Source organism: Lepisosteus platostomus, chromosome 26 (genome assembly GCF_059453375.1).
Source record: "Lepisosteus platostomus isolate fLepPlt1 chromosome 26, fLepPlt1.hap1, whole genome shotgun sequence".
In the NCBI taxonomy this organism is placed as follows: Eukaryota; Metazoa; Chordata; class Actinopteri; order Semionotiformes; family Lepisosteidae; genus Lepisosteus; species Lepisosteus platostomus.
Genome location: NC_142636.1, coordinates 12,822,590 through 12,848,921, shown reverse-complemented (window position 1 = coordinate 12,848,921; position 26,332 = coordinate 12,822,590). Strand labels below are relative to the sequence as shown.

At 35.3% G+C, this 26,332-nt stretch overlaps 1 protein-coding gene across 3 annotated transcripts; it reads left to right on the top strand.

Moving 5' to 3' along the window:
• Positions 1-2,158: 2,158 nt before the first annotated feature.
• Positions 2,159-25,415, top strand: LOC148640197 (free fatty acid receptor 2-like). Of its 3 annotated transcripts, none has more exons than XM_088620769.1 (2): positions 2,159-2,315; positions 22,384-25,415. In XM_088620769.1, the coding sequence occupies exon 2, from the start codon at positions 22,434-22,436 to the stop codon at positions 23,424-23,426; it is 993 nt and encodes a 330-aa protein (XP_088476895.1). In that variant the 5' UTR covers positions 2,159-2,315; positions 22,384-22,433; the 3' UTR covers positions 23,427-25,415. The 3 variants fall into 3 exon arrangements, with proteins under 3 accessions (XP_088476895.1, XP_088476897.1, XP_088476896.1); XM_088620771.1 differs by lacking the exon at positions 2,159-2,315 and adding an exon at positions 11,253-11,596; XM_088620770.1 differs by lacking the exon at positions 2,159-2,315 and adding an exon at positions 19,918-20,110.
• Positions 25,416-26,332: the final 917 nt, after the last annotated feature.

The following is a 26,332-nucleotide window of genomic DNA, read 5'->3' as shown; positions in this document are numbered from 1 at the left end:
TTTACATTTTAGCATAATGCAAATTCCGAATTTCCTAATTTCTCACTTTACACATGTATATTTTATTTGTACTTAGGATTTGCTCAGAGTGAAAATGTTGTTCTTCCAAAAGGATAGGTCAATATCATTTTCAGCTGCGTCTATTTATGGAAATAACATTCAAGTCATCTTCACTTTCTCAAGTGGTTGGGATTTCCCTTATTTCTGTTCATTCCTTTTTTTCAACCATTTACACATTTTCAATTCAATTTTAGAGCAAGCCATTTTATTGCACACATATCCTCACAATTTGGAATTGATTATTAAGTACCCTGTTCCCACATAGTAAAAATTAGAAAGTACAAACCAGCTAACGAGACCTGTAGAGCTTTCTGTAGTAAAAAAAGGCCTGCATACTCCAGAGAAGTCACAGAATTTCCTGTGTCACTAGGAACCAAAGGGGGTCTGATTGACAAATCTCAACCTTACCTTAGTATTGCAAGCTGACTCATAGAGTCAGAGAATCCTGGTCACATTTGTTTTTTTTATTGTCTGATTTCTTTTTTTTTATTATTATAAAATGAAATGCAAAATACAAGAATGATACCATAAACATAGAAGAAAGAAGGCAGAAAGAGAAAATGCTAGAGGGAGGTGCAAGTCATATTGATTATACTGTATTACAGTATTTGTTGAAGCTAGAGAAATTCAGAATAAAAGATTAAACTCTTCTAAGTTTTATGTATAAAACGACTAAACTGCAATGGAGATATAAGACCTGTTGAGGGAGATCTGCTTAGAGACTAGACCAAATCACATTTTTGTCCTACTTGCTTTTTTTTAATTTCAGACTAAATCGAGAAATGGTATTTACTCCATAAACAATTTGAGAAATCTGAGAATGTGCGAGGAGGTCGAATTCTAATGTCGAGAAATACTCTCTGGGTACCTACACACTCATCTTTTCTAGCTTCCTTTCCTTCACCTCATCTTCACCATTGTAACTGCCTCCAGGGTTCATTCTTCATAAGAATGAGCTCTGATCTCAAGCTAGCACTGTGATTTCCTAAGCCTGATGAATTAGCACCAATGTGTTAAGTAAACTATCCCTTTATATATTTTTGCTCAGTGCATCCTGTATTTTACAGTATCAGTAGATCTAATTTGATTTGTTAGTTTCCTGATTTTGTCAGTGTGATGTGTGTGCACAGGAAGTGCAGTGGTTTGAGTCTCAGGCAGAAGGCAACCGTAGTCTGATAATATGGGAGATAAATAGAAGTACCTTTTGTGTCACAAATGACAAAATTCAAGAAATATGTCAATCACATGTGACTATGGACTCCCAATTACAAAAGTATTCACTCAAGATAAAAATATCATGGAATAGCTTCTGTGGCTGATGGCTATGGGAGGTGATGGCTATATATTTATCTAACACTTATCATTCAATATTGATCAATATATATCTATTTATATATAATAATACAGTATCAGTATACCCCCTAACAATAATTGTTGCCTTTTCTTCAAAGTAATTAGACTCCTGAGATATTGTTAGAAATTTCTTAGAAATCAAAGGCCATTAGAAATCACAGGATTACTCAGATTTGTATTTTATAACTAAGTTAACCAACCCTATTAAGCTAAAGTTGCATTTGCCCGTTTATTACGCCTACAAGCTGTGGGAAATTAATTTTGCAACAGACAAAAGAAGAGCTATGTCTTACAGGCGAATTTAAGTTGCACAACAATCACCAGACTGAAACAGTCAAACAAAAAGTAACCTTTGTGTCACTGTGTGTACTTCTTTGAGCACAAAGAGCCCCTTTACATCACAGTTTTATCACTCAAGTGCCAAATGTAAATGCAATTAGGTCCTCGGTTTCCCATGCAAGACAGTTTGCTGAGACAAAGTTGCAAAAGCAACCTTGCATTAAAGCAGGGGAAGCATTTAGTTATTTAAAACCTTTTTCGCATGTAGTCCCACAAAGGCACAGGTACTATAGCTGAAATTTGACATGTCTGTATTGTGAATTTGTGGTTACGGTGAACTGTGACAGAACAGAAGTCCTGTCCCACAAGACCAAAGTGGCAGGGAGCTTGCCCTACAGTATGTTTAATACTATGCTGCAACTCCTGCAATAGCACAGCTGTAAAATGATTCGTCTTTACCTTCCCTTTTCTGTAAAACCACGTGGTAGAGATATATTGCACAGTCCAGCTTTGTTATTTGTAAACCTCTGTTATTTATTATGCACATTTCTGTACTTCGTGACTCAGAAGGCCAGTGCACAACACAGGAGGATCCAGTAGAAGATTTTTCAGGATTACATCAGGTATCAGCAGTATTTCCAAGTCAAAATATAGAATTAGGTTTCTGCCTAGTGCTTCCTTGTGAGAGATGATATTAAGAATGTTATGGGTGTGTTTAAGAATTTTACCATGTACACTTCAATAGTAAGTAAGGTGTCATTAAAAGTAGTATGCCTTCCTCACATTCATATTTAATTGTTTGTTAGCTAATATGAGTGTTTGGAAAGGATTGACCTAGAACAGAGTTTAACGGGACAAAGACAGTTTACTGTACATGTGCACAATTCTTAAATGTATTTAATGAATAGAAACGTCCTATAAAATAATTTTCAGTGCTTTTATTTTAACATTAGGAAAAATGTCTGCTTTTATTTCTATACTGGTAGCTGGTTTCTATGTTGATTTTATACAGATGTATTTTTTGTGTCTGGCCCATGTGTGTTTTTTGTAAAAATATCAGAATCATCATTCACTTAATCAAGTAGAAGTTAAGAGACAAGAGACCTGGAACATTATTAATTTTTGCATTATTTTTACTTTTTAAAATTGAATTTGCTTTAACAATATAGAAAGCAAACATCCATTTTTACTTTTTATAACACAGCTGATGGTGAATTCATAGCAGTGACTGGCAAATTCAGGGTGTTCCTGTGTAAACACACAGAGACAAACAGAAAAAAAATCAAAAGTTAAGATACCATTTAAAAATCTTGTGAAGTGCAGTCTATGTGTTTGATATTAGGGCTAATATAATGTAATAGGAAGTATTTCCTGATTATCTAAAATTTTAAAGAAACTAAATGTGGAATAGTGCTGCAGATAATGTGCTGGATTTGAATTAAAATGTATTTTTAATTAAATTAACTTTATTCTCTGATTGCATTTAAAACTTGAGAAATGAATATACAGTACACACTGTACAGTATGAGCAGCCCCACAACAGATATTTGCCTATAAAATGCTCAGAAAAGGTTGACTGCATCTACAAATGTTTGCCTGGCTATCAACAAAATTTGCCGTGATTAAACAGTGATGGTGGTTTACCTCATTAGAAAACCAGTGGGGTAAAATGTATTATGTTATAAAGACCTTTCTTAATCCAGTGGTAGCAAATCATCCCTGCTCATTAGTCAGAATCTTTAAAAGACATGAAAAAGTGTCTGATACAAGGTTACCACAAAACACTTTGCCTGTAATTAGTGATGGGTTCTGAAAAACTAAAGCCTACACAGACAGGTAGATTTAGGGAAAAATAAAAGCAAGAAATCTTGCATGGCCTAGTAACTAATATTTAAAAAGCTTCACCCCTGCTTAAATTAATATTTGAAGAGGGGAATAATCAGTAAATATGTAATCCTGCTGTCTGCTTTATCATTGTTATCTATTGTGTCTCCACTACATTGCTTTTCTATGAGGCTTGATGAGGCAAGTCCTGCCAAATACAATACAAAAACCTTAGGAATAACAAATCTGTCCTATATCTGATGTATCTCCATTGCAATTACTCTGTTTGAAAACCTCGAAAACCTTTTATTTAAGCTTCTCTTTCTTAATATTTGGATTTTAATATTAGAAATATTATGAAAAGTAAGAAATCATAATGTTACTTTAACATTATTAAACAGTATATATACTGTATGTACAATATGTATAAGACCAATAAAAGCAGCAGCTTTTTGCACAAACATACTGTATGTGATCGGCTGCATGCAGATTTTAAATATTTCTAGAGTTTCTCACGTGGTGCCTTTCATTTGTGAAGATTCTACAGTTTTCTGTTCTTGCTAAAAGACATTTATAAAATAAGAGACCTAAAAATTAAGGTTACAATTATATGGTTTTAGTGCAAATGCAAAAAAAAAAAACAGCATCACATAAAGTCTTGAAAGTGGAGAAAAGGCAATAAATAAACCGGCATAAAGATATGATGTACAGTACATTTTGTCATTTTATGGTGTATATTTAAATATATCAACCTGTTACCAAAAGAAATCACATAACATGTTTGATATAATCAGTATCTATTCACCTTTGTTTTGCCATTATGCACATGACAGAAAAGACGTACAGTATTATTAAAGGATTTATGATCTGTTTAAAATTAAAACTCTGTGCATTTACGCTAAACTGTTTTCACTCTAATTCTATACATACAGAAAAATATTGAAATTAGATCCTTGGTCACATCTTAAGTAGGTTGGCATATAGACTCCAGAAAAAAAAAACTTAAGGGAGAAATTATTTTTATAGATTGCTGAGGGACTTACAGTTATTAATGAGTCCTGTAAACTGAGTGATAGATTTTTTTATATTCATTGTTAATTACAGTATACGTCATCGGCAGTAGTTTTTCAAAATTAAGGATCTACTCTGCATCTTTAAACTACTTATTTTCATATGCCATTATTTAACCGGAGTCTCTTATTAAATGCTGAAAAGTAATGTTCAGTATAGCCCCAATATGCTGTCAAATCACTGAAGTCATTATTTTGATCAGTGGTAGGATCCGCATGTTCTTAGTTCATGTTAATAGCAGATGTAAAATAAATGTGAAGTGTAAAGAATGAAAAAAATACAAGATTGGCGTTCATGCTTATTTGTTTATTTTTGTCAATTTTATTCTCAGGGAGCATCACTTATCAGTTGAACTCAAGTGTAGCGGTATTTACTGTCAGTGTTCTGCAACTTCAAATACACTTGAATTCCATTTGAGTGTGTCCAATTTCTCTGGAGCCTGATGACCACACCAGTGGTTCCTGACCAAAATGTGTAATCCAGGAGCCCACACACTGAGCCCCAGCTGTTCTTTAAATATTTACAGTACAAGAGATTTACCCATAGGGAAGTCATCATGGTACAGCACTAATATGAACACCATAGAGAAGCCAGTGTTGTCATAGGGTCAAATACGCTCTTCCCCAAAACCAAGGGCAGGCCAGGAAGAACTGTCTTATTTTGCAGGCAACACGGTTTTGTAGACTCTAATATCTTGGGAAGAGATAGAGGGCCAGTGTGAAGGCACTCTGCAGTGGACATTTTAGAAGGTTTCAGGGCGAGTGTTGTGAACTTGTGGTGTGGTTCTCGCACGAACACTAGAGGAGCTGCATGAAGACTTTAATACACTCCTCTCAATTTAAGGAGCAAGTGTTAATGACGAGAGATATTCGTGCGGGTATCAGGGAAGAGTAAGAGAGCTGATATTCTTGTCTGGGGGGCCTTCTTGTGGTGTCTAGCAGATGAGGTGAAAGTCTTTTCTCTACTACAGTGTCACAGTAGCTAATTGATCCCAGGATGTCTGTCAGCTGTTTTTTAAAAGGAGCAATGGCATACGGCTGGATAGTTTGTTACAGGCTCCCACAAACCTCTGTCTCCTGTTCTCGGTTCAAATGACTTCTCCTTCGTGCCTCCAGGGTCAGGTTTGCACTTGACTCTGAAGAAGCCCATAGGATTGACTTTGTCTTTGCCTTCTAATATTTAAATACTTGAATCGGATTCCCTCAAAGTCTTCTCTACCCCTAACAAAAAGATTCAGTTCACATCAGAGAAGGGCTTTGGGATCCAACTAATGCATCTGGTGTGCTCCAGATTCTCCAAAGGAGCTGCCATCACCGAAATACAAGCACACTTGCACAGGGTTTGTGAAAAATGATCCCAGTCACTAAGGGAACTATCCAGTCTCGCCTTCAGCAGCTGTTGAAGAGGATTGTTGATTTAACATGTTTCATATTGATCTATCTGATCAAGGCTTGGACATTTTTATAATCCTTGTTTATATACTGTACACCGTAAAAACATTTTGGTACCTACTTATACTGTACACCTGTGTTTGCTGGAGCAATCTAGATTGCTCAAGAGCACAACAGCAGCGTCCCTCTTTGGATTTTACCCCTACAGCCCTTCACACAGCAAATGAGATGTTCATAAAAGTACTTTAATTACTGCTTTCTCATCAGAATATTTATTTTGACCATACTGTATACTGTATGTGTGGCGCTTAAATAATTTAGCATTCATATAACACTAAAATGTAAAGTAACTGGGATTCTAAAGCTTCAACATACTTCTAGGGGCAACATTTACAGAGTAATAGAGGTGTATGGAAACAGGATTTTTTTTTTTTTTACATTTCTGTTTTGGACAAATTAAATGCCAAAACTAGGATGATCCCAAATGCTATGTTAAGCAGGGGCTTCTAAACCCAGTGACCCAGAAACAAAACTACTCTTCCACCCTCTACATTGTGAAATGTTTCTGTAATGTTAGCTCATTTATTGCATACTGTATACTACAGACCCAAGTTCAGGATGTTGTATAGTAAGTGCAGATAAACAGATGAACATAACACTGCTCTCCAATGTAAGAGCAACATTCAGGATGCTTAATCAGAATATTTCTATTCAGAATGTAGAACATTTGTGAATGTCTAGGGAACAAAAACAGTGGTTATTGTGTTTGATTAATTCTGTTCTCATTTCCATGTCTGGCTTTTCAGGTTCATTTGTACCTGAAATGCAGCATCTGAAAAACAGGTGAAACGCATCCATTCTATACTTCAATTGCTTCCTCGGGAGAGTAAAAATAGCCCTGAATCAAAATAAAACTTTGACTCCCCTTTCCTCTAGAGAGAGGACTGTGCAACAAGAATTGCTGCAAATCATTACGTTCAAGGGCTGGTGGGCCACAATTTAGTTTAATTTGTGCTTGTATTATATGTTTTGAAAGTCTGAAAAGACAAAAATGTCATTATTTTACGTCACAAATATAAGATCTCCTTTTCCTAATGCTAATGGTAAAATATTTATTATATATTCATCATGTTATTATAAAGCAGAATTAAACAGTTATTAGAAAGGCTTACTTCCAGTAATGAATCTATCATATTTAAGGACAGGTCCCAGTATTGAGAAAGCCAATGGGCATTAATCATAATAATCGTACATGCAAATCATCCTGTTACTATATCATGATGGCTCTACTGGTTCATAAAACCATCATTAGCAGTATTGGGGGTAACTGATAGTACAGTATCTACTTCATGCAAATGGACTACATTTTAATCAGTCTGTAACTTTAATTTTTGCTACAGTACGAAGGCAATATTTTTGAAAAAAAAAGTTTCTTTTCATTCTGTTTTTAAGAAAAGGACTAGTGAAGAAAAAATGTTGAAATAAAACTTAAAACTCTCTATCAACATTATGATTAGAAAAGGTCTCTCGTGTTGTAGGGAAACTACAGTACTGCACAATGTGAGTAAAAGGCCTCTTGAGATTGAATGACAAATAGAGCCACAAAGGTCTTGTTATGACAGAATGTTTCCAACAAGCAAGTGTTCTACAATGAGTCATGAATCAATCACTATTTATACAGTATGTTATCAGCATAGCTACTCTAATATAGTAGCTACTGTACATTGCATAGTAAAATTTATTTTGACACAGCTGCTGATAGAGTCTCCCAAGTGAAAAACAGCAGTTGAAACAGTTGAAGAAGAAAATATCTGCTTTAAGCTTTTTTATCGTTGTTATTTATGTTTTGTATTAACATATACACTTCTAAGTAAAATGTACAGAACAGAAAGCATGTGGAGAGGTTAATGGAGAAGGAGACCATTATAAATATTTGGGATACAGACATTAGTCATAATTTTGTCATTTTGTCACCACATTGGGAAAGAGCCTTTGTCCCTATATGTTGACTGACGGATCATGGTATTGTACCAGTCCTTTTTGTGCTCTTTGTGATGAATTGTGTTGCCATAAATTAAAAAGGCCATCTCTATTCATATCCCAGATCCTCCTCAACAATCACCTGCTCTCTCAATGTAAATTTTTACAGGTCATAGCTTTCTTTCTCCTTGGATAAGTACATTAGATAAGTAAAACTAGTAAAATGCTTTAAGCAGAACACAGATTTCTGCTTGCCACAGTGAAAGACATCATGGAAAAGACATAGTTGATATTGTCCAGTATTTTTCCATACATTCAGTAAAGATTTATGCTTCTCTTGATTATCCAAAAATCTCAAAACATACTGAAACAAAGAGAATGTCCTTCAATGTGGTTTTAGTCTAAGCCAGTTTAGTGTCGTCGTTTCTTAGATTGTAAACTTCTTTGATATTCTGCTTTCTTTGAAACTGAGCTATGATATGTACAGTTTTCCAAAATAAACACTGAGTGTTTTCAAAATGAATTTGCACGGATAAATATGATTGTTTCAAGCTGGAAAACACTACAGATACCTTGTTTCTTCTTTCTTCTGTAATAAAGTATTGGCAGAATGGAGAGCTTAAAAGTCATTTTTTGTCTTTTGGAAACAGTTGAATGTCTTGATATTGGCTGCACATAACAGCACATCACCAGTCTGAGAAAAATGAATAAGTCATGTCAAACCTTCCAAACCGAAAGGACCAAATTAAATAACTAAACCACTACATACAGTATGTAGTAATAATTAAAAATATTTTCAAATTAATAGGCCAAAAATTCATCCCAAAATCCATTCATTTGCAAACAGATGAACAAGATCTTAATCTCAAGGAGGGTAATTCAAGCTAGTAGCAGTTGGGGGGCCTTAATTACAGTACTAGGGAGAGGAGCAGTCCTATCAGACCGCCCGATAGATATGATGTAGTGTAGACTTTTTAGTGAGTACTGTGTATAGTTGGTTTGGGTCTATCCCCTCTAATAAATAGTTAAGGGCATTGGAGTTCTTTCTTCTGCACCAATGTGTTCTAGTCATTCCATAATCTCATGTTTCAATATACTCTTCAGAAAATAGTTTTTTGATCTTCTTTAGAAGAGTTTCTGTTATACGCATTGTGCAGAGAAAGAATGTGGTATTTTATTGTCAGTGTTACTGTATTTCTGTTAGAATGTAGACTTCAGTGTTTTAGGATGACTTGTTTACTACTCTAGCACTGGAATATTGCCGGGCATAAAATAGTTTTTGTATTAATAAAAAAAACATTGTTCTATAAGCTTCGCATAGGTAGCCAATTGAAAATATGAAGATGAATATTCATCCTCAGAAACACCTCTGCACGACAGCTTTTGCTTGTTGTTTTATTGCTTATGGACAGCAGTTCAATATATTCTCCAGGCGATTTCACAAAAGTCAGGACTTTTGGCTGGGTCACTCATTTTCTTAAGCCACTCCCGTATATCTGTATATCTTGCGCTTAAAAATATTCTGCTCAGTGGTCAATTTGTGTCAAAGCTTAGGGTCTGCAAATGGTATTTTGCTACCTTTATATTCCCTTTTCTTCTGAACTGCCTTTATACAACTTTATCCCTGAGCTATATTGGAAGCTCCTTGGTCATCATGGTTGAATCTGTACTTGGAATTCTCAACAGGGGGATTTTATAGTGATACTCTAGGTGTATTTATTCTGAAATCGTGGGAACCTCTATTATGGCAAACAGATGTTATTATATCCAGACAGAGGCCACTGAACTCATTGTGTAAGGTAATATTGTGGACCTATATTAATTTAGGTTGCTAATGCAAAGGGATTGAATACTAATGCAATCGTTTCTTTTCAATTTTTCTTTCATATTATTTGGTTACTTCTATTTTTTTTGCTTTGAATGTGTGTTATCAATTTTATTTTTGCTTTGAATATGTGGACTAGATTTAGCTTTAAAGCAACAAAATGTGACAACTATGCAAGGATCTTCATACTTTTGCAAGGCACTGTATATACATGCAGTATCACCTTGCACGATCTAAATTTAGTCATGGAAAAAACCTAGACTACTGAATTATATTTTCACAGCAGGTACTCATTGTGAACTCAGTGGTCAAAGGCATGATTCAATGTGGTTAAAATAGAACATGCTATGTTAGATTTTATTTTCAATCTCCAAATGCAGCACACAGCAAAAACTGATACTGCTTCAATACCAACAAAATATGTTTAGTTCCTTGGTAAGAGAAAAAAAATACAAATACGAATTACAGTACTGTGATGTCGCGGCTCTTTTTTTATGTTTAGCATTATTTGCTGGGGAGATTATTGTACTAAATTAATCATGGCTGATTGTTTTAATTAGAAAAGGCCAATGCTCTAAGTAGAAAGGGATAATGCCCTGTTACAGAAAGGTACTGAATGGACTGGCAATATCTTCCATTGCTGGAGAATAAGCAGCTCAGAAACAAATTAGTTTGACAACCTATAGCCTGACATGTGCTGTTTAAAATAATATGAGCAGTTATAGAACCTGTCTCATAAACGGTCTGTAAACCATTTAACTGCTTTGAAAAAAAAAAACAGCTTGGCATGCAAAAATGTTTCTTTTTCCTCAATCTTTTCGATGATTATAATTTGCTCATCTATAAAAAAATGATCTGGGATCCAGAGGTGTTGGCATTTTAAACATTAAAATGTGTAAATTTGTGCCATCCAGTTCTGAAATTGCTTTGTCGATGTCTCCGTTAAGCGGAAGGAAATTAAAACATAGGGGTCAGAGTGAATCAGTGGTTAGCATCAACCTTTTGCCTGGAGAGCTGTGGGTACTTAGTTACTTTATGAGTTGCCATTGTACCCTTGAACTCAGTAGCTAGCCTAGATTGCTCCAGCAAACCCCACCGTAGAAAGCAGTATATTTTCCATGCAGTGATACAGTATAATAGTGTCCTTTAAGTAAAACATGTCATCAGGCCCAGCTGCTTCCATGCCACACTAAGGAGGTACCAATGAATAGGCCTAAAACTTCTAAAACAAAAAAGTCTATAACACAAACTAATAGAAAGTAGTTTTCAGATACATTTGAGCAAGAAGGTATCAGTGACCTTAAAACTCTTGATAAGAAATTTTAGAAATGCCTACAGGAAAAAAAACATTATTCAAATTAAGGTATGTCGAGCTTTTGTGCAATAGATTCCCGATTTCTAAGGTGAACGTGGGAGGGAGTGTCTTGTGCTGTTGGCTTTTATTTCTGTTTTACTTGTAATAAAGAGAACTTGAAATGAACAAATTCCCCCATTCAGTGCACTGTTGGTCGTGCCTTATTCTGGTGACTGACATGCTGTAAAGTGGAATTGGAATGAGCAGTTTATATACGCTGTCCATATAAGGACTATTTATCATTGCAGAGTTGCCAAGAAACCTTGTGTAAAGAGCAATGCAGAGCATGGTGGATACAAGCATGCCTTATTAATTTTCCATTATCTGGCTGATTATTTAGATTGCTGGATGAGCAATCCTGCTTCCATTTTTCCTTCATACAGCTAGGCTTCGGAAGTGCCCAATACTGTACATATCTGACCATGATTTTTGTAAAACAGCACAACATATTCTTCCGAGGTGAGTAAAAGTCACACCTTTTGTCGGGATGTTTATTCAAATGGGAGGAACTAAATTCTGACTGATTTGTTTTTGTGGAAGTAGAACTATTGCTCTGAAAACAATAACTGAATTGCACTGACTTTCTTGGAGCGTATAAGATTAGGCTTAACCTAAACGCAATGTTTTTTTTATCTATGTCCTGTTTATATACAGTACATACAGTATGTGCTTATGATAGAATTAAATACTCTTTTAAAAATCTAGGTCCAGGTGTTTTACTAAATACTGTGTGCATGTGTGCACCAGTGTTTGTGTTAATTATATTCTTCTCATTTTTCTTGACAATTATGTTATGTACAGAAATATAACTACTAAATAAAGAAGGTGAATTTTTCTTGGCTTTCCTTGAGCTATACTGATAAGCACACCTGTGAACTTCCTACTGTGTAACAAACAGTGCTGTAAGTAATATTCAATTTAAAATAAAATAAAATTGGACAATCTCTGAATACGTAGACGGTTGAATATTCTGATAAAATGACTGGCTATTAAGATGTTTCCAAAAAAACTGAGATGATGTTTCACAATGACTTGATAATCTTTAAATATGATCGAATTATGTTTCAGTATGACTATTTGAGTAGAGGTTATTTGGAGGTGACAACAAACGTAATGGCATTTTTCTATCCGATACATCAATGATCCAATTTATCTAGGTTTTCATCTGTCATGTACATTAACTAATAACTGACAAAAAGTTTCCAAACCAATTACTTTTTTGATTGAAAGTAATGACAGCAGAGTGTTTTCCAATCCTGGATAGAGTACCCCTCTGACTTCTGCTTTCTTTTTGCCAACTAAACTTTGTTAGTTTGGGTCTTTAAGCTCTCTGAGCTCAACTGTTTTTTTGCATTTCTAAAATAGTTTAAGTTCCTAAATACTAGAATGAGTATTTAAGAAATTAAGCATTTAGAAATTAGCATAGCTAGGTTCTTAGTTTTAGTTGTTGTCTCACTTAAGATGGTTGCTGCGTTCTGACTGATTATTGTGAGATTGTTTGAACATTTCATTCCTCATCTGTGTCAGTGTTTATCATTTATCAAAGCTGCACAGGTGTAACAGTCATAAAACGTTCAGTTCTGCACTGTACATATCATGACAATGGCATGTGAAGATGGAGATTTGTGACACTAAGCCCTGAATGCAGAAAACAGTAAAAGATCCGCTGGGTCAATTTAGGGATTCAATAACCACAATATTGATTAACAGCTTCTGGTTTAATGAAAACCAGAAGACAAAGGGTAAATCCAACACAGGGTGGATTTAACATGGATTGTATTGCAGTAATTCTCATCAAATCATTACCACTTGTGAGAGAAAGTACTGTATATTTCTACTTCAGTCAGATGGCTGACAACAGCTTCACCTGGATTCATTTAGGCAAAACAAAATGTAAACTTTTGGAACAGGCCAGAAACTGGTTGTCTAAATCTTTCATATAGAGGCATAAAAAGATAAGGTGTGTACACTACATGAGCTGTCGAAGGTCTGAAGGCTTATTTACATCAAACATGACTATCACAATCTGGCAAATAGGAAGGTGCTACAGTAGATCCTTAAGAAAGTACATTCTAAACAAAGACAAATAGTATAGAATGTTGTCTGTCTATTTTTTGCATGGCCACAGTGTTACATCAGAACTGATCTGTCATTACCCACTGCCTTGCATTCAAGTTGAAGGATACTGAGCAAAAGTACAGGTTAATTTTCTTTATCGCTGCTCATATTTGCTTTTTGTGCTATGTCCTCAGTGAAGAGGGCTTAAGGAAGAAGATAAAATATAGCTGTTGTGCACCTGGCAGGGAAATTTCAAGTAGAGCCCCTGGTTCATACAAAGCGGCTTAATCAAGAGATACTGGAAATAAGGTAGTTAAGCAAACACAAAGTGACGGACTGAGAGAAATGTCAAAAAGAGAAGACTGGTGGTACCATCATTTCCTAATCAACAGGTGGCTCCATGTTTCAATTCCACATCCACATCAGTCAGGAAAACAGAGATGGGAATAACGGGTGACATAACGGGAAAACCTGCAGCTGAAAAGCCTTTACAGATAAGAAACCTGAAAGCTCCTACAATAGGTTCAAGGCTATACTGTAAAAGTCAATCAAAAGGGTAAATGGGAAGAAATAAGATAAACATTCATATTGGCACTTCTCTGTTCTAACAGAAAATGTGAGATTGTAGTACCTCAGTTGGAAAAATGTCTTTTTAACAAGAATGCTTTTACAATGAACTTTCACATTTACAAAGTGATTTACCCCATTGTAAACCCATAACCTCTGGCTATCAAAAAGACATTGGCAGCTGAGGTTTGTTGTGAAAGACTTGGTAAACAAGGACTCCTCCCTTCTTCTTCACACACTGCGATTCATCAATAACCAGTCGCAGGAGTCAAAGAAGTGATGTGGGGGACACAGAGCCACAATTTCCCGCTATTGATCTTTTGAAGATAACACTTCAAAATTCCCTAGCTGAATAACATCAAAAGTAAGCAGAGAGCGGATTACAGCCTTATCTGTTTGAGTAAAGTGCCGCACAGTATGAAAACAAGTCGAAAGGTGGAGGACAGGATTCGTATTTTAATGGATGAGTTTTCTTGCAGTGGATAGATGAATGCGAAATACAGTATGATGCATAATGGTACTTGCTACAACTGTTTCAACTATAGCCACTGTAGATTGTTTCTGAAATAAGTTTCATTTTTTTGCTAGTAGTTACTGGATCCAAGGATCTTAATGTAAGATGCCATTTTCTTCCTCCTGCAATACAGAACATGTTTGTTTGCACCACTCTGTCACATTTTAATCTGTTTAACAGCAACATAAAAGATAAATAGCAGCTCCTGTAACTGCAATTGTGAAACAGTGACCACATGCAACATAGGAACTTGAGTAAACATTTTACATGATGTTAAACTCTGCAAAAGCATGTGTATTTTTACCAATTATAAACTAGGAGGTATAATTTAAGAATATATCAATTAAATTATAAATGATAAGTTGGGTTGACTTTACCAAGGAAATATGCACAATAACAGCTGGTGCACTGGTGGTAAAATCTTCAAGAGAAGATTGTGGTGATTTTAATATGGCTCTATCTGTGAATTCTTGTGAAAAAAGATGTGGTTCCAAGAACAGGGCAGGGAGACAGCAGATGAGTAATATGTTGGTGGTGCTCAGTTCTCGTCCTCTGAAAGATGGGGGATGAAGAAAACTTTTGAAGAAAACTAAGACAGCAACACCCATACTGCTCGTTGACAGGATATCAAGCCTGGAAATATTTGACTTTATTGCTGCACTCAAAGAAGGTGCATGGGTTCAGTTCATAAAACCACCAGATGTAATTCTCTGTTCTTGGAATTCTCAACAGTTACTGTTTACTTAAGGATTAGACATCAAAAGCAATGTAGTTGTTTTTTAGAATTTCAAAAGTATTGCTTTGTTTTCTTCATTACATTGTGTAGTCCTTGTGCATTTTGTAATCTGACTAGAGTTTTTACAGGTGGACACACGATCGCTGCCATGCTCTATCTCTAACAATCTTGTTTACTACAGAAATGAATAATTGCTGTATATTCTAGGCCTTATATTTTGGATTGTAGTTTTACATTTTACAGTTTTAGATTATTTACTCTACTTTTTGCAAATCCCCAGTGTTTTATCTGTACATGTACTGTAGGTAAAGGTTCATAGTTCCACAGTATCCATGTATGTACAGTATACAGAAATAAGGGAGCACTCCAATCAAATGAATTAACTATCAGTGGAAGGGAATAATATGGTATTGAACAGTCAGAAACAACCTTTCATCACCTCCCCTGGTAGGAAATCCAATTCTCATTTTTACTGAAAATTTGGGGAATAAGTATTGGAATTGAACTATAGGATAACCTTAATCACAACCTCATCGGAAAGTGACACTACTGAAAGAGTAGGATTGTAGAACATATACTGTACTTTGTTCTGTTCAAGCTATACTCCTCACAGAGAAAGGCCAAGAGATTGGGGGATGGTATTTTAAGCAGGTTCATATTTTAGCTCTTACATTTATCAGGCAAGCCATGCTGTAACTCTATGCATTTAAATAAGTGTTATTGTTGTAGTCATAGCAGCATTCATGCTATTAAATACAATAATGTCAAACAAACAAATAACAAAAGCTTTGTTGACTTTATAAAGAAAATAACTTGTCTGTGGTTTCACAGTGGTTACTTGGTATTTGTTGCCAGTAATGAAAATAATAATGGGAGTGTCATAAAGTAAAAAGCTTGATTGTTTGAAACAAACTCAAGTGAGTTCAGCATACCACACAAAGTAAACAGAATATATGTCACAGAGTAAGATCCAGAGGAACAAAAGAAAAGCTTGTAGTGCAGAAAAGCTAAGACTGAGAAATATTCTAAATGTTGACAGTGAAGAACTGGGATTTTTGTGCCTCAAAACATGTGATAGTTTTGCCTCTGACCTGGCCAAACACATTCTTCGCACTAGTGACGAATAAAAGCATCAGGACATGAGATATAACCCAAAGTGTAGGCCATACAGTTTTGATTTTCTGTTTTCTGAAACGAAGGAAAACAATCATAAGCATGAAGTAATGTGTTTCCACCTTTTTAAATTTGTTGTAACCCCAGGGGTAATCATGATCACCATTTCACACATATAAAAAAAAAACAGCTAGAGAAGAGAAAACATCTGGGAACAAACTCCATATTGATCTGATTCTGAAGAACAAGCTGCAAAAACTACTTGGAGAGATGAATAGTAACTGCAGATACCTTTCAGAATTAAAAATGCCAAAGTAGTAGGCAGCTTCCATCGATATTTAGTCAGAGGTAAAATGTTATATACTGTACACACAATCTTAGACCTGAACACAGATCTACTATTACATTTTTGAGACGCAGCCACAGGCTCATGTATTGCAGACCAGGATCAGAGTTCATAAAAGTACTTAAATGCAAATAAGGTGTATCATTATTATATCAGCGAAATCAGAACCCATACATTCCATTTCTGAGATTAATGTAAATCATTCTAATAGGCTTTTCATAGCCTTTTCATTAGCACTCTCTTCAGAATCCCTTATGGATCCAAAAAGTAAGGGAATATTATAATTACAGTATGTTTCTGGTTTCCACCCAGAAAGGATTATCTGCACAGATTCCTTATGCATTACCTTCATTTTTCAGTATTCATTTAGTTCTTTAAGTTCATTGATCAGATGTTAAAATCAAAAGCACCGGCATTCTAGTTGAAACTTGCACCTCTTCTGACAGGACAAATGTAATTTTGCCACAGCTCCAGGCAAATACCATTTCCTAAACCAATTCATTTTAAATGTCCAGGGCTTTCTTTCACCTGTACACTTTTCAGACTTTAAGAGAAGTTCTTGAGGAAGATTAATCTCACACACTTCTGCATCTCTATGTACTGTATCTAAGTCTGGTATCAGGGACTTCCCTTTTCATAGCACTGACCCCATCTTCAACCTTGCTGCAGCTTTCTAGTTCATTCCTCACAATAGGGTAGAGGGGAACTCAAAGCTAGGCTGTCATTTCCTCAGCAATTCCTTCACCCTTCTTTCAACTTCATTACGATCTAACCAAATTGCCGAGATAAGAGCAAACAAAATTAGAAGACATTTACTCAAAAAGTCATTGTAAAACAGCACAAAACACCTGGCACATGATGAGAATGGGATCCAACATAAAGACACGTTTGCATTTCACAAAAATGACATACTGTATAAGGTATACTGTATGCACTATGTTTAAAGGATAGTAATAGACTATGACGTCTGTGAGACACTTTTAACTGGACTGAAGGAAAATGAGTAATCCATCCCATTGCATGTTTTCAATGCTCGGTTTTCCCCATGTCTGCTTTTAAATTATCTTCTTAATTGACTGAATTAGATTTTACTTTACTTGCTGTTCAAGAAGAACAAATCAGTAACACTTTTATTGTGTCTTGTGGTGCAATTGTATGTGCACAAGCCAAACCAGACACAGTTTGATAGTATTGATGTTGCAAACATAAAACCATTCTTGTGAATCTGTCATTGAGCTTTATGTTCAGTATAAGGTGATTAAAACGTCCTTTTACCTTATACAAAATAGGTTGCAAATGTCCTTCTTTGTCATGGTGCACACCAGTAGTGACTTTGCTGTCGCTGTCTTTTTCTATGATTAAGGGGATACATTTTAAAGAGCAGAGTAATAGTTTTGGGCTCCAATACAAATGAAAGAGGCTTTGTAGTAGCCCATTCATCACTGTGCCTGCCTTTCTGCATGCCATATCAAGGCATAGTATTTTACATACTATGCATTGCATTGAGATTTGTACTTTTCCACAATTACACTCTTTCAGAATCTTGTACTGTTTTATCATTATCAATTTCTGATACAAGGTTCCAGCAGCAGAATAGTAACTAGTGTTGTCAAGTGACATGACCCAGGCTAAAATAAGGAAAATCTGGACCATTGAGAATGCTAATTCTGCAGATTTAAAACGACAATGTTTTTTTTACTTTTATAAAGTTGGAAATTTCGTTTGGTTGTGTTTAGAGTGTCCATTCACTTCATCAGCTTGTCTACTCAATGTAGTCTATGGCTCAGCTGAGACCATAGACAAAGACTACTCTTTGTAGTGAAACGACATCATAAAAAGAGGATGGATGATCACACATTCAGAAAGAGCTTGGTGTGAAATTCACATTCCAAGCACTGCAAGTATTGTGCTAAAATGCTACTCTCTTCATGAACAAGTGTTTTATCTGTCAACTTGCATGGCTAGTACCAGAAAATAGCCTACAGTCAAGACAGGGATATACAAACTATATGTTGACAGAAAGCCTGAAGGAAAGTTGAAGAGGAAGATGTTTGTGTGTAACTGTGCATTGAACATATTCTAAATTTTGTTTTCAGTTTAATTCTCTCCTGCCTTAAATGATATTAGCACTCCAGGCAGCATAATAGATACCATTTCTAACTCTCAGAGCTGGGGACTTGGGGTGCTATCTGTGTGTTATGGCTGTCTCCACATGTTGGTATGGATTTCCTCCCAGGGGCTCTGGTTTCCCCCCATAGTCCAAAGTAATACTGGTACTGTAGGTTAATTGGATTCTGGGACAATTGGCCCTGGTGTGAGTGGAATGTATGTCTGTGACTGAGAGTGTCTTGCAATGGACTGGAGTCCTGTTCAGGGTGTACCCTACTTTGCACCCACTGCTTGTGTTGAAAAGACTCCAGCTCTCCCATGACTGGATAAAGCAGTTTGAAAATGGATAGATACATCTACCTAACAGAATATTGCTTTTAAACAACATAAACTGTTAATGATGATGTCCCATCAATCAATATCTTATAAAAAAAAATCCAAAAGACGCTTGCCTTATAAAATAGTGACTTATAAAACACTATGTGCTGACATCATACAATTGAAGCTCTTCAGCAGATCTGTTTAGAGTTGACCTGCCACATCCGTCAATGTAACTTCCTGTGGCATTTCAATTGTGAAATATAACAGCATTTTGACTGGGTAACAAATGGCTCTTTATCCTTACCTTCATAAAGAAGAAACATAAAAAAAATACAATTCATACCAAGGGGCTAAAAACACCATCGATGCACATACTGTATGGGAAACATTTCACTCACTACAGTGATCAAAACTAACACTATGCACAGTATGTTGCATTTGATTGTGTGTATCAGAAGCCTGATAAGTAAAGATATTTTAGTTTCTGTACTAATAGATATGAAAGAAAACCGCAACATATCCTGTACCAATAGGAAGCTCATTAAGTGAGTGTTTTGCCTTTGCATCACAATGAGACTTTTGCTAGATAGGATCTCATTTGTAGCAGACATGAGCATGATATTTTCTATTTGGTGGTTTTAAGATGACCAGAGCCACAGAATCAAACATGAGGTCTATTATTAATTTCTAGTTAAAATGAAAAACCAACACATGAGTACAAGAATTATCTCTAAATTAAAAAAATGATTTATACCTGCATGGGAAACTAGAGCATACAGTATGTATAAAAAGGAGGATATATGATTATGTATTACTTAATAATAAATGTGTTACATTATACATTCCAGTGAAAACTAAAAAAGCCACAATTACTTAATTAGAAATTCTAGCAGTTTGGAATTGTCACAGCGAGTACTGATGGAACACTGTAAAGCAGTAACTGAGAGGAGAGAGAGTGACAAAGAAGGTAGAAAAACCTTATATTTAAGAAAGCCAGAGACAAAGCTGAGTAATCAGAAAAACAAACCTTAGTATAAAAAGCACAGGAAACAGAGATGCAAGTCTGATAATGAAAAACAGCAGGAAGCGACGATCAAAGTTAGACTTCAGCTAAGTCAGTGTGTCAGTAAAGCCAGAAGAGATTGATGGGCACCCAAAACACAGATCTCCATGACTGAGAACAAGTCCAGAAGCTATCAGCTACCAAAGGTATGAAGCTGCGCTAATTAGAGCAGTAACAAGAAAACTACAATTTAAAGAACAGAGAGAGAAGTCAAAGCAGTAACTCTTAACAAAGCTGATCAGAATTAGTGTGAAACACAATACCTCTAAATGCACTTTCAATATTAAAATGGATGAAGACCAGTTTTCACAGATGCAACTAACAACATTTATATCACTTGCTATCAATAATAATGCAAAGATTAAAATAACTAGAGATGTAACCAATAAGAGTGAATTGCCTTACGAGAATAATGTACCTTTTGCAATGACTTGATGTATTGTATTCTTACAGTTATATACCTATGATAAGGAAATGATCAGCAATCTGTCCAAAGCCAACAATGGTATCAGAAGATTATGAGTGAAGCTGGTGGACATGAAAATTAGCAAACAAAGATTTCAGATCTATAGGTCAATATTTACAGGACAATAGTTACAACATCCTTACTGTGAATATATATAAAGGCAGCACCATCATGCCTCCTGTCCTCCTGTGCTTTTTTTCAAAAGATACTTTGGATTGCCTGAAGGTCAAAAACAAGGCTTTGTCAAACTGTGTTCAACTAACTAAAGATAAAAGAGCCCAAAGGAGGAGAAGAGAATATTGCAGAGATCAAATCCACTTTTAATCGTAAACCTTCTGAACATATAAGACCAGTCTTAGCATCTGTGCATCGACTCCCTGCGGAGTTCAGTGTCATATTGCTAATTCTACTCCTACCATTCATTTACGGATCTGAACAGTTTAGCACCAGATTACTTCTGTGATCATCTCTAAGGATATGCTTCTCCAGTCAGACTTTGATCTCTGGATTCTGATTTGTTGTGTGTCCAATACTAATTTGGAAGTTGTGCGGTTTGCTTGCTGGAGTGCTCTTCCAAAAGATTAAAAGGGCAGTGATGCTGCTGGCACCCGGAAAACTGAAAATCCATACTAATTTTGAATTTGGGATTTTAAGTCATTTTATTGTTTGTTACTTGTATGTATAGCATTTAGTTGTTTTATTGCCATTATTTTTCTTCATGAAATGATTTTTTCTACATTAAAGAGACTTACAAAAAGAAATTTAACATCATGATAATGGTTAGTAATACCTAGGAAAACACAAAACTGGCCACACAACCATAAGAAAGATGAGTCCCTGGCTTACATCATTATTCCAAATAAACACACAATTAAATAGTCATAATTGTATTACAGTTTTGTTCATCACCTTTTAAAATTAGACAGTATATTCCAGGCCAGCTTTCTGTTAGATAAATGTTGATTTTTTTTTTACTACACACAGTTTTAAAAATAGACATTATTATATATAATGAAATATGCTTATTTAAAAATGCTTTTGAACAAAATATAATGAGTGTGTTTTTCCAAAACATCCTGTTTTTTAAAGTTAAACTAGGTATATATATATTTCCTCGTTCTTTTCTATTTTACAAAGTTCAATCTTGTTAAATACATAATGTAAAGTATAGACAAAGAGAGAGATTTTAAAGCAAAATAAATACAGTATATTAGTCCATTTGTTGTTTTTTACTACCTCTCAGTGTTTATGTGAGTATTATGTACAATATTTGTATCAGTATTTATGCTGAATATCATATTAAAATGTCATGGCTCTTAGTAGTATATTTGTGCCAGAAGAAACCTGATGTATAATCCCTGACAGCTGCATAAAAATATTGGGTAACATGTCATTGCACATTACATGAATGCATGTAATTGATGAATACCTCTATAAAACTGGAAATTAAGTAATATTACAATTTGGGCACTGATTAAATATCCCTTATTTAAATATATTGTATTCTTTTATGTTTTCCTGGTTAGAACAATGGCTACAGTCTGTCAAGAATCTATGCAGAGCTTTGTTTCTATATGCTATAGAAAATACATAATGGTTTGCAAATTTGTTTTCCAGTTTTCTATTCAACTACTTGAATAGAAAAATTGAACTCTATCCCTGCCAAACTCTATCTTTGCTTTTAAACTGGAATACACTAGAGGGAGCTTAAAACCATGTCTCGTGTTATGAAGCAGAATTAACTTTAGGCTAGCAGTTCAATTCCATAAGCTCTGTGCTCTGAATGCCTTAAAATTTTCTCTTATCCAAAAGCTCATCAGATTCCCTTATAAAAACAGCTAAAATCATCAATCTTATTAGTTAATAATGTACCATCCTTTTTTTCTCGTTCTCTTCTTACAGACAGTACCAATATGTTGTAGTAATGTTTTTATTATTATTTCCTTTTTGCAGTCTTTCAGTAGCCACATTGGAAGAGAGCAACGACAACATCTGCTGACAAGATGTCAATAGGAGCTCATGAAAGTTTTGTCCTGTTTGTCTACATCATCACTTTCCTGACAGGACTGCCCTCCAACATTCTTGCCTTATATACTTTCAGCCTGAAAGTTCGCAGGAACCCCGCTCCCATTGATATTCTGTTGCTGAACTTGACTGTCTCAGACCTCATCTTCCTCATTTTCCTGCCCTTCCGGATGTATGAGGCAACCAATAATATGGAATGGAAGCTCCCTTATTTCCTCTGCCCTTTGTCAGGATTCATATTCTACTCCACCATCTACATCAGCACTTTTGTTCTGACAGCAGTCAGCGTTGAGAGGTACCTGGGTGTGGCCTACCCCATAAAGTACAAAGTTAACAGGAAGCCCATCTATGCCGTTGTCGCAAGTGTATTTTTCTGGGTAGTATCAACGGCTCACTGCAGCATCGTGTATATAATCCATTCCAAAACCCCACAAAATTATGATTCGAACAGGTCCGTGCTTTTGTGTTATGAAAACTTCACCGAAGACCAACTGAAAATCCTTCTGCCTGTGCGCTTAGAATTATGCTTGGTGTTGTTCTGCATCCCTTTTCTCATCTGTACTTTCTGCTACATTAATTTCATCCGGATCCTCTCCAACCTGCCCAATATCAGTCGGAGAAGGAGGCTAAGAGCCATCGGGCTGGCTCTTGGAACCCTGGTGGTTTTTATGCTGTGTTTCGGGCCCTACAACGTTTCTCACGTGGTTGGGTTCGTGAAAGGGAGAAGCCCTGAGTGGCGGGTCGATGCTCTTCTGCTCAGTACCTTCAATGCCTGCTTGGATCCTATCATCTTCTACTTCTCGTCCTCAGCGGTCCAGAAGACCTTCACCCAGTGCTTTTCCAGAACTTTCACTAAGTTACGGCTGTGCAGTTTTTGTAACCCTCTGTGTCCTCTTTCATGTTCAACTACAGAAGATTCAGAAGGCAGCTCAAATGTGCCCCAGAAGCCAGAAACAACGACATACCATTAAAGCAGCAAAAGTAGCAAAAATGACCTTGGAAGATACCTCACTTTTATTCCTAACCAAAGTTGAAAACAATGACGGGTGGTGAAACAGTGCGAGATTGTGTTAGTGATTGTGCCAGTGCTAGAACAAAGAAATGTTCTGGCTGGCATTAGCTTTTGCTGGCAAAGCAAGTGTTCAGTCTTCTGGAACTCAGAGACTCAAAGTAACTGCTGTGAACTTAATAACAGTTACAAAGAAGACGGGAGAGTTCATGTCCATCTGGCTAATTTGGTTTTTCATTATTTATCCAGGGCATCTGGTTCATCTGGACAGCTTGTTCCATACTCCCATTGAAAACCATTGAGTATCAGATTTTTGACATATTGGGGAGAAATCTAACCTGTGTCATTGCTACTGTAAAACATGAAACTGACTTTGTTGTGTTATGGATATACAGTACATGCTATAGTGACCTAGGTTAGATACTCCTTGCTGATGGACAGTTATTGCAATTCAGAAATACAGGGTAAAAACAATATCATGTATTAAGCTTATTCATTAATTGGGGATTAATCGTTTCCTGCTATTACCAATTCTCAGAACTTTATTTGTACATTTTATTTGCAAGAATACATCCCCTCATCCAACAGCCAACCTGTCTTCAATCCATATCTAAATGTTAATGTGCTGCAACAAAGGATAAAGTATACCGTATCACATTTGAATGCAGTACAAAAAATGAATGACTCCCATCCATCCTCAAGTTATGTGTTGGAATGGCACAGTCAGAAGCACTTTTCCTGTTTTTACGCAGTTTTACTCCATTTAATGGACTTTGAAAAAAATACTGGTCTAGAGTAAATATAAAAAAGAAAATTTAATAAAAATGTAAATAAAAAAGTAAATATACTTGCAATATAAATGTGCTGGCAGGCCCATAGCATACCATAGCAAGGCTATTTTTATTGTGAGCAGCTATCTCAATTCACAAAGATTGTTTTATTTAATTTCACTCAGTAAAAATGTCAGATTTACTATGTAATGTGAATGGGGAGTAGAAAGGTCTTAAACAATAAACAGGCATTATTAAACTCTACTGTTTAACAATTATGCAACAAAACCTCAGGATTTTTCTTTTGCTTAATGTGTTCTTTTTCTACAGTGTTTTGAAGGAACTTTTTGTGAATGAGAACTATAACTTCAATGTCCAGACATCTAATGAGAACAGCTGAAAATCTGCGGATCTGTTCATCTGCCCCATGCTAATCAAATATTATTCCTCAGAAAAGGATGGCTTTGGGTTTAATGTTAAGCAATGCAATAATGTATACATCTGTATTACATGTTGTTCTCTCTATTTTTCCAAACTCAGTTGCAACATAATTTTATAAAACATGCACCATAATTTGCAATACATGAAATCAAATCTGGCTATATTTATTTGTACTGGAAACAGATTAATAACGTCTCTCATAATGTTGACTTATCAACAGTCTTTTAACTTAAAACTTCTGTATGGCCTAAAGTGCTTGAAATTTATACAAGAGACCATACGAACACTACAGAAATTTAATCTCAAAATCTAACAAAATGCATATAAAAATTTAACTTGATTTACCAGCTGAGTACCATCTACTCTGTTATATACTGTACGTGTTGATTGCATGTACCGTAAGTGTTAGTTAATTAAATACTGCACTTTGCAAGTAATGTATATAACTAAAACCCATTGATGAACTTCTATCTGCTTATACTGTATTTATATTTAATAACATTTAGTACGTCAACTGTTTTTGTTTTCAACTATAACTTATTTTGTTAAGCTGAAAAACATATTTCAAATGTTCTTTTTGTATCCTTTCTATTTATTAATTGGATTTCATATCTTGGAAAGGTTTGGAAATTGATTTGTCTTAAATCATTTATAGCTTATTTAGATATGTATATTTCATAAAAAGATGTATCCTTCTATTTCTACTATTGTGTGCAATAAAACAACTATTTGTTTTTTTATTTTTTGTTCTATGCTGCATAATTTGTTCCAGTTTGACTGAAATATTTTTTAGTTGCAGGGTCAGTAATAGACTTGACCATGTTACAGCTTGGGAATTTGACCTCAGATCCAAAACCCGGAATAAGAAGTTCAAATCAAAAGATGTGCTTCAGTATCTATTCTGAATCCATTCAGTAGTATAACATTATTAGCTATTATTACAGTATACTGTATGGCATGAAATACAACTAAACACCAAATTCATATTTAATACTACTTAATTGGTATTAAATTGGTAATAATACATGATTTTCAGTAATACTGCTATTTTTTCACGTTTTGGGCAATTTTCTAGCTTTTGCTTTTCTTTAGAACTTTCACAGCTGGTGATACACACCAGGATACACACCATCCTAGAGAAAACGCTTGTCAGAGCTTGACACAACTGTTTCATCATTTCTCTTCTGTGACAGCAGTATCGGTGGAAAGTGAAAGAGCAGGCCAAAGTTGAGGACTTACTACTGAAAGAGCAGATCAGAGTTTAACAAAGGATGGAAAATAAATCACAAACCTAAAACATAACCTACCATTGAGTAAAAAATTAGAAAGCACCATCATTGAATGTTATTAAATATATCATATATTTAAAGGGGAACAAGTAAAGGTTTACTCCAGGCTGAAAAGAACAGAGACACAACATTCGGGTGACAGAGACGAAACGTTGTCTCTTTTCTTTCCAACAGGTGATAACCCTCGACCTGTTTATTTGCAACCTACTCATGCTGACACAGCTACCTACAGTACTTGAACTTGTATAATATATTTGACTATGTGTACAAAAATAATAAGTTACACTTATGAAATAACAATATTTTTAAACTCAATTGAAATCTTTAAACTTTTAGCAATAAATAAACATTTCATGTTACATTCCTAT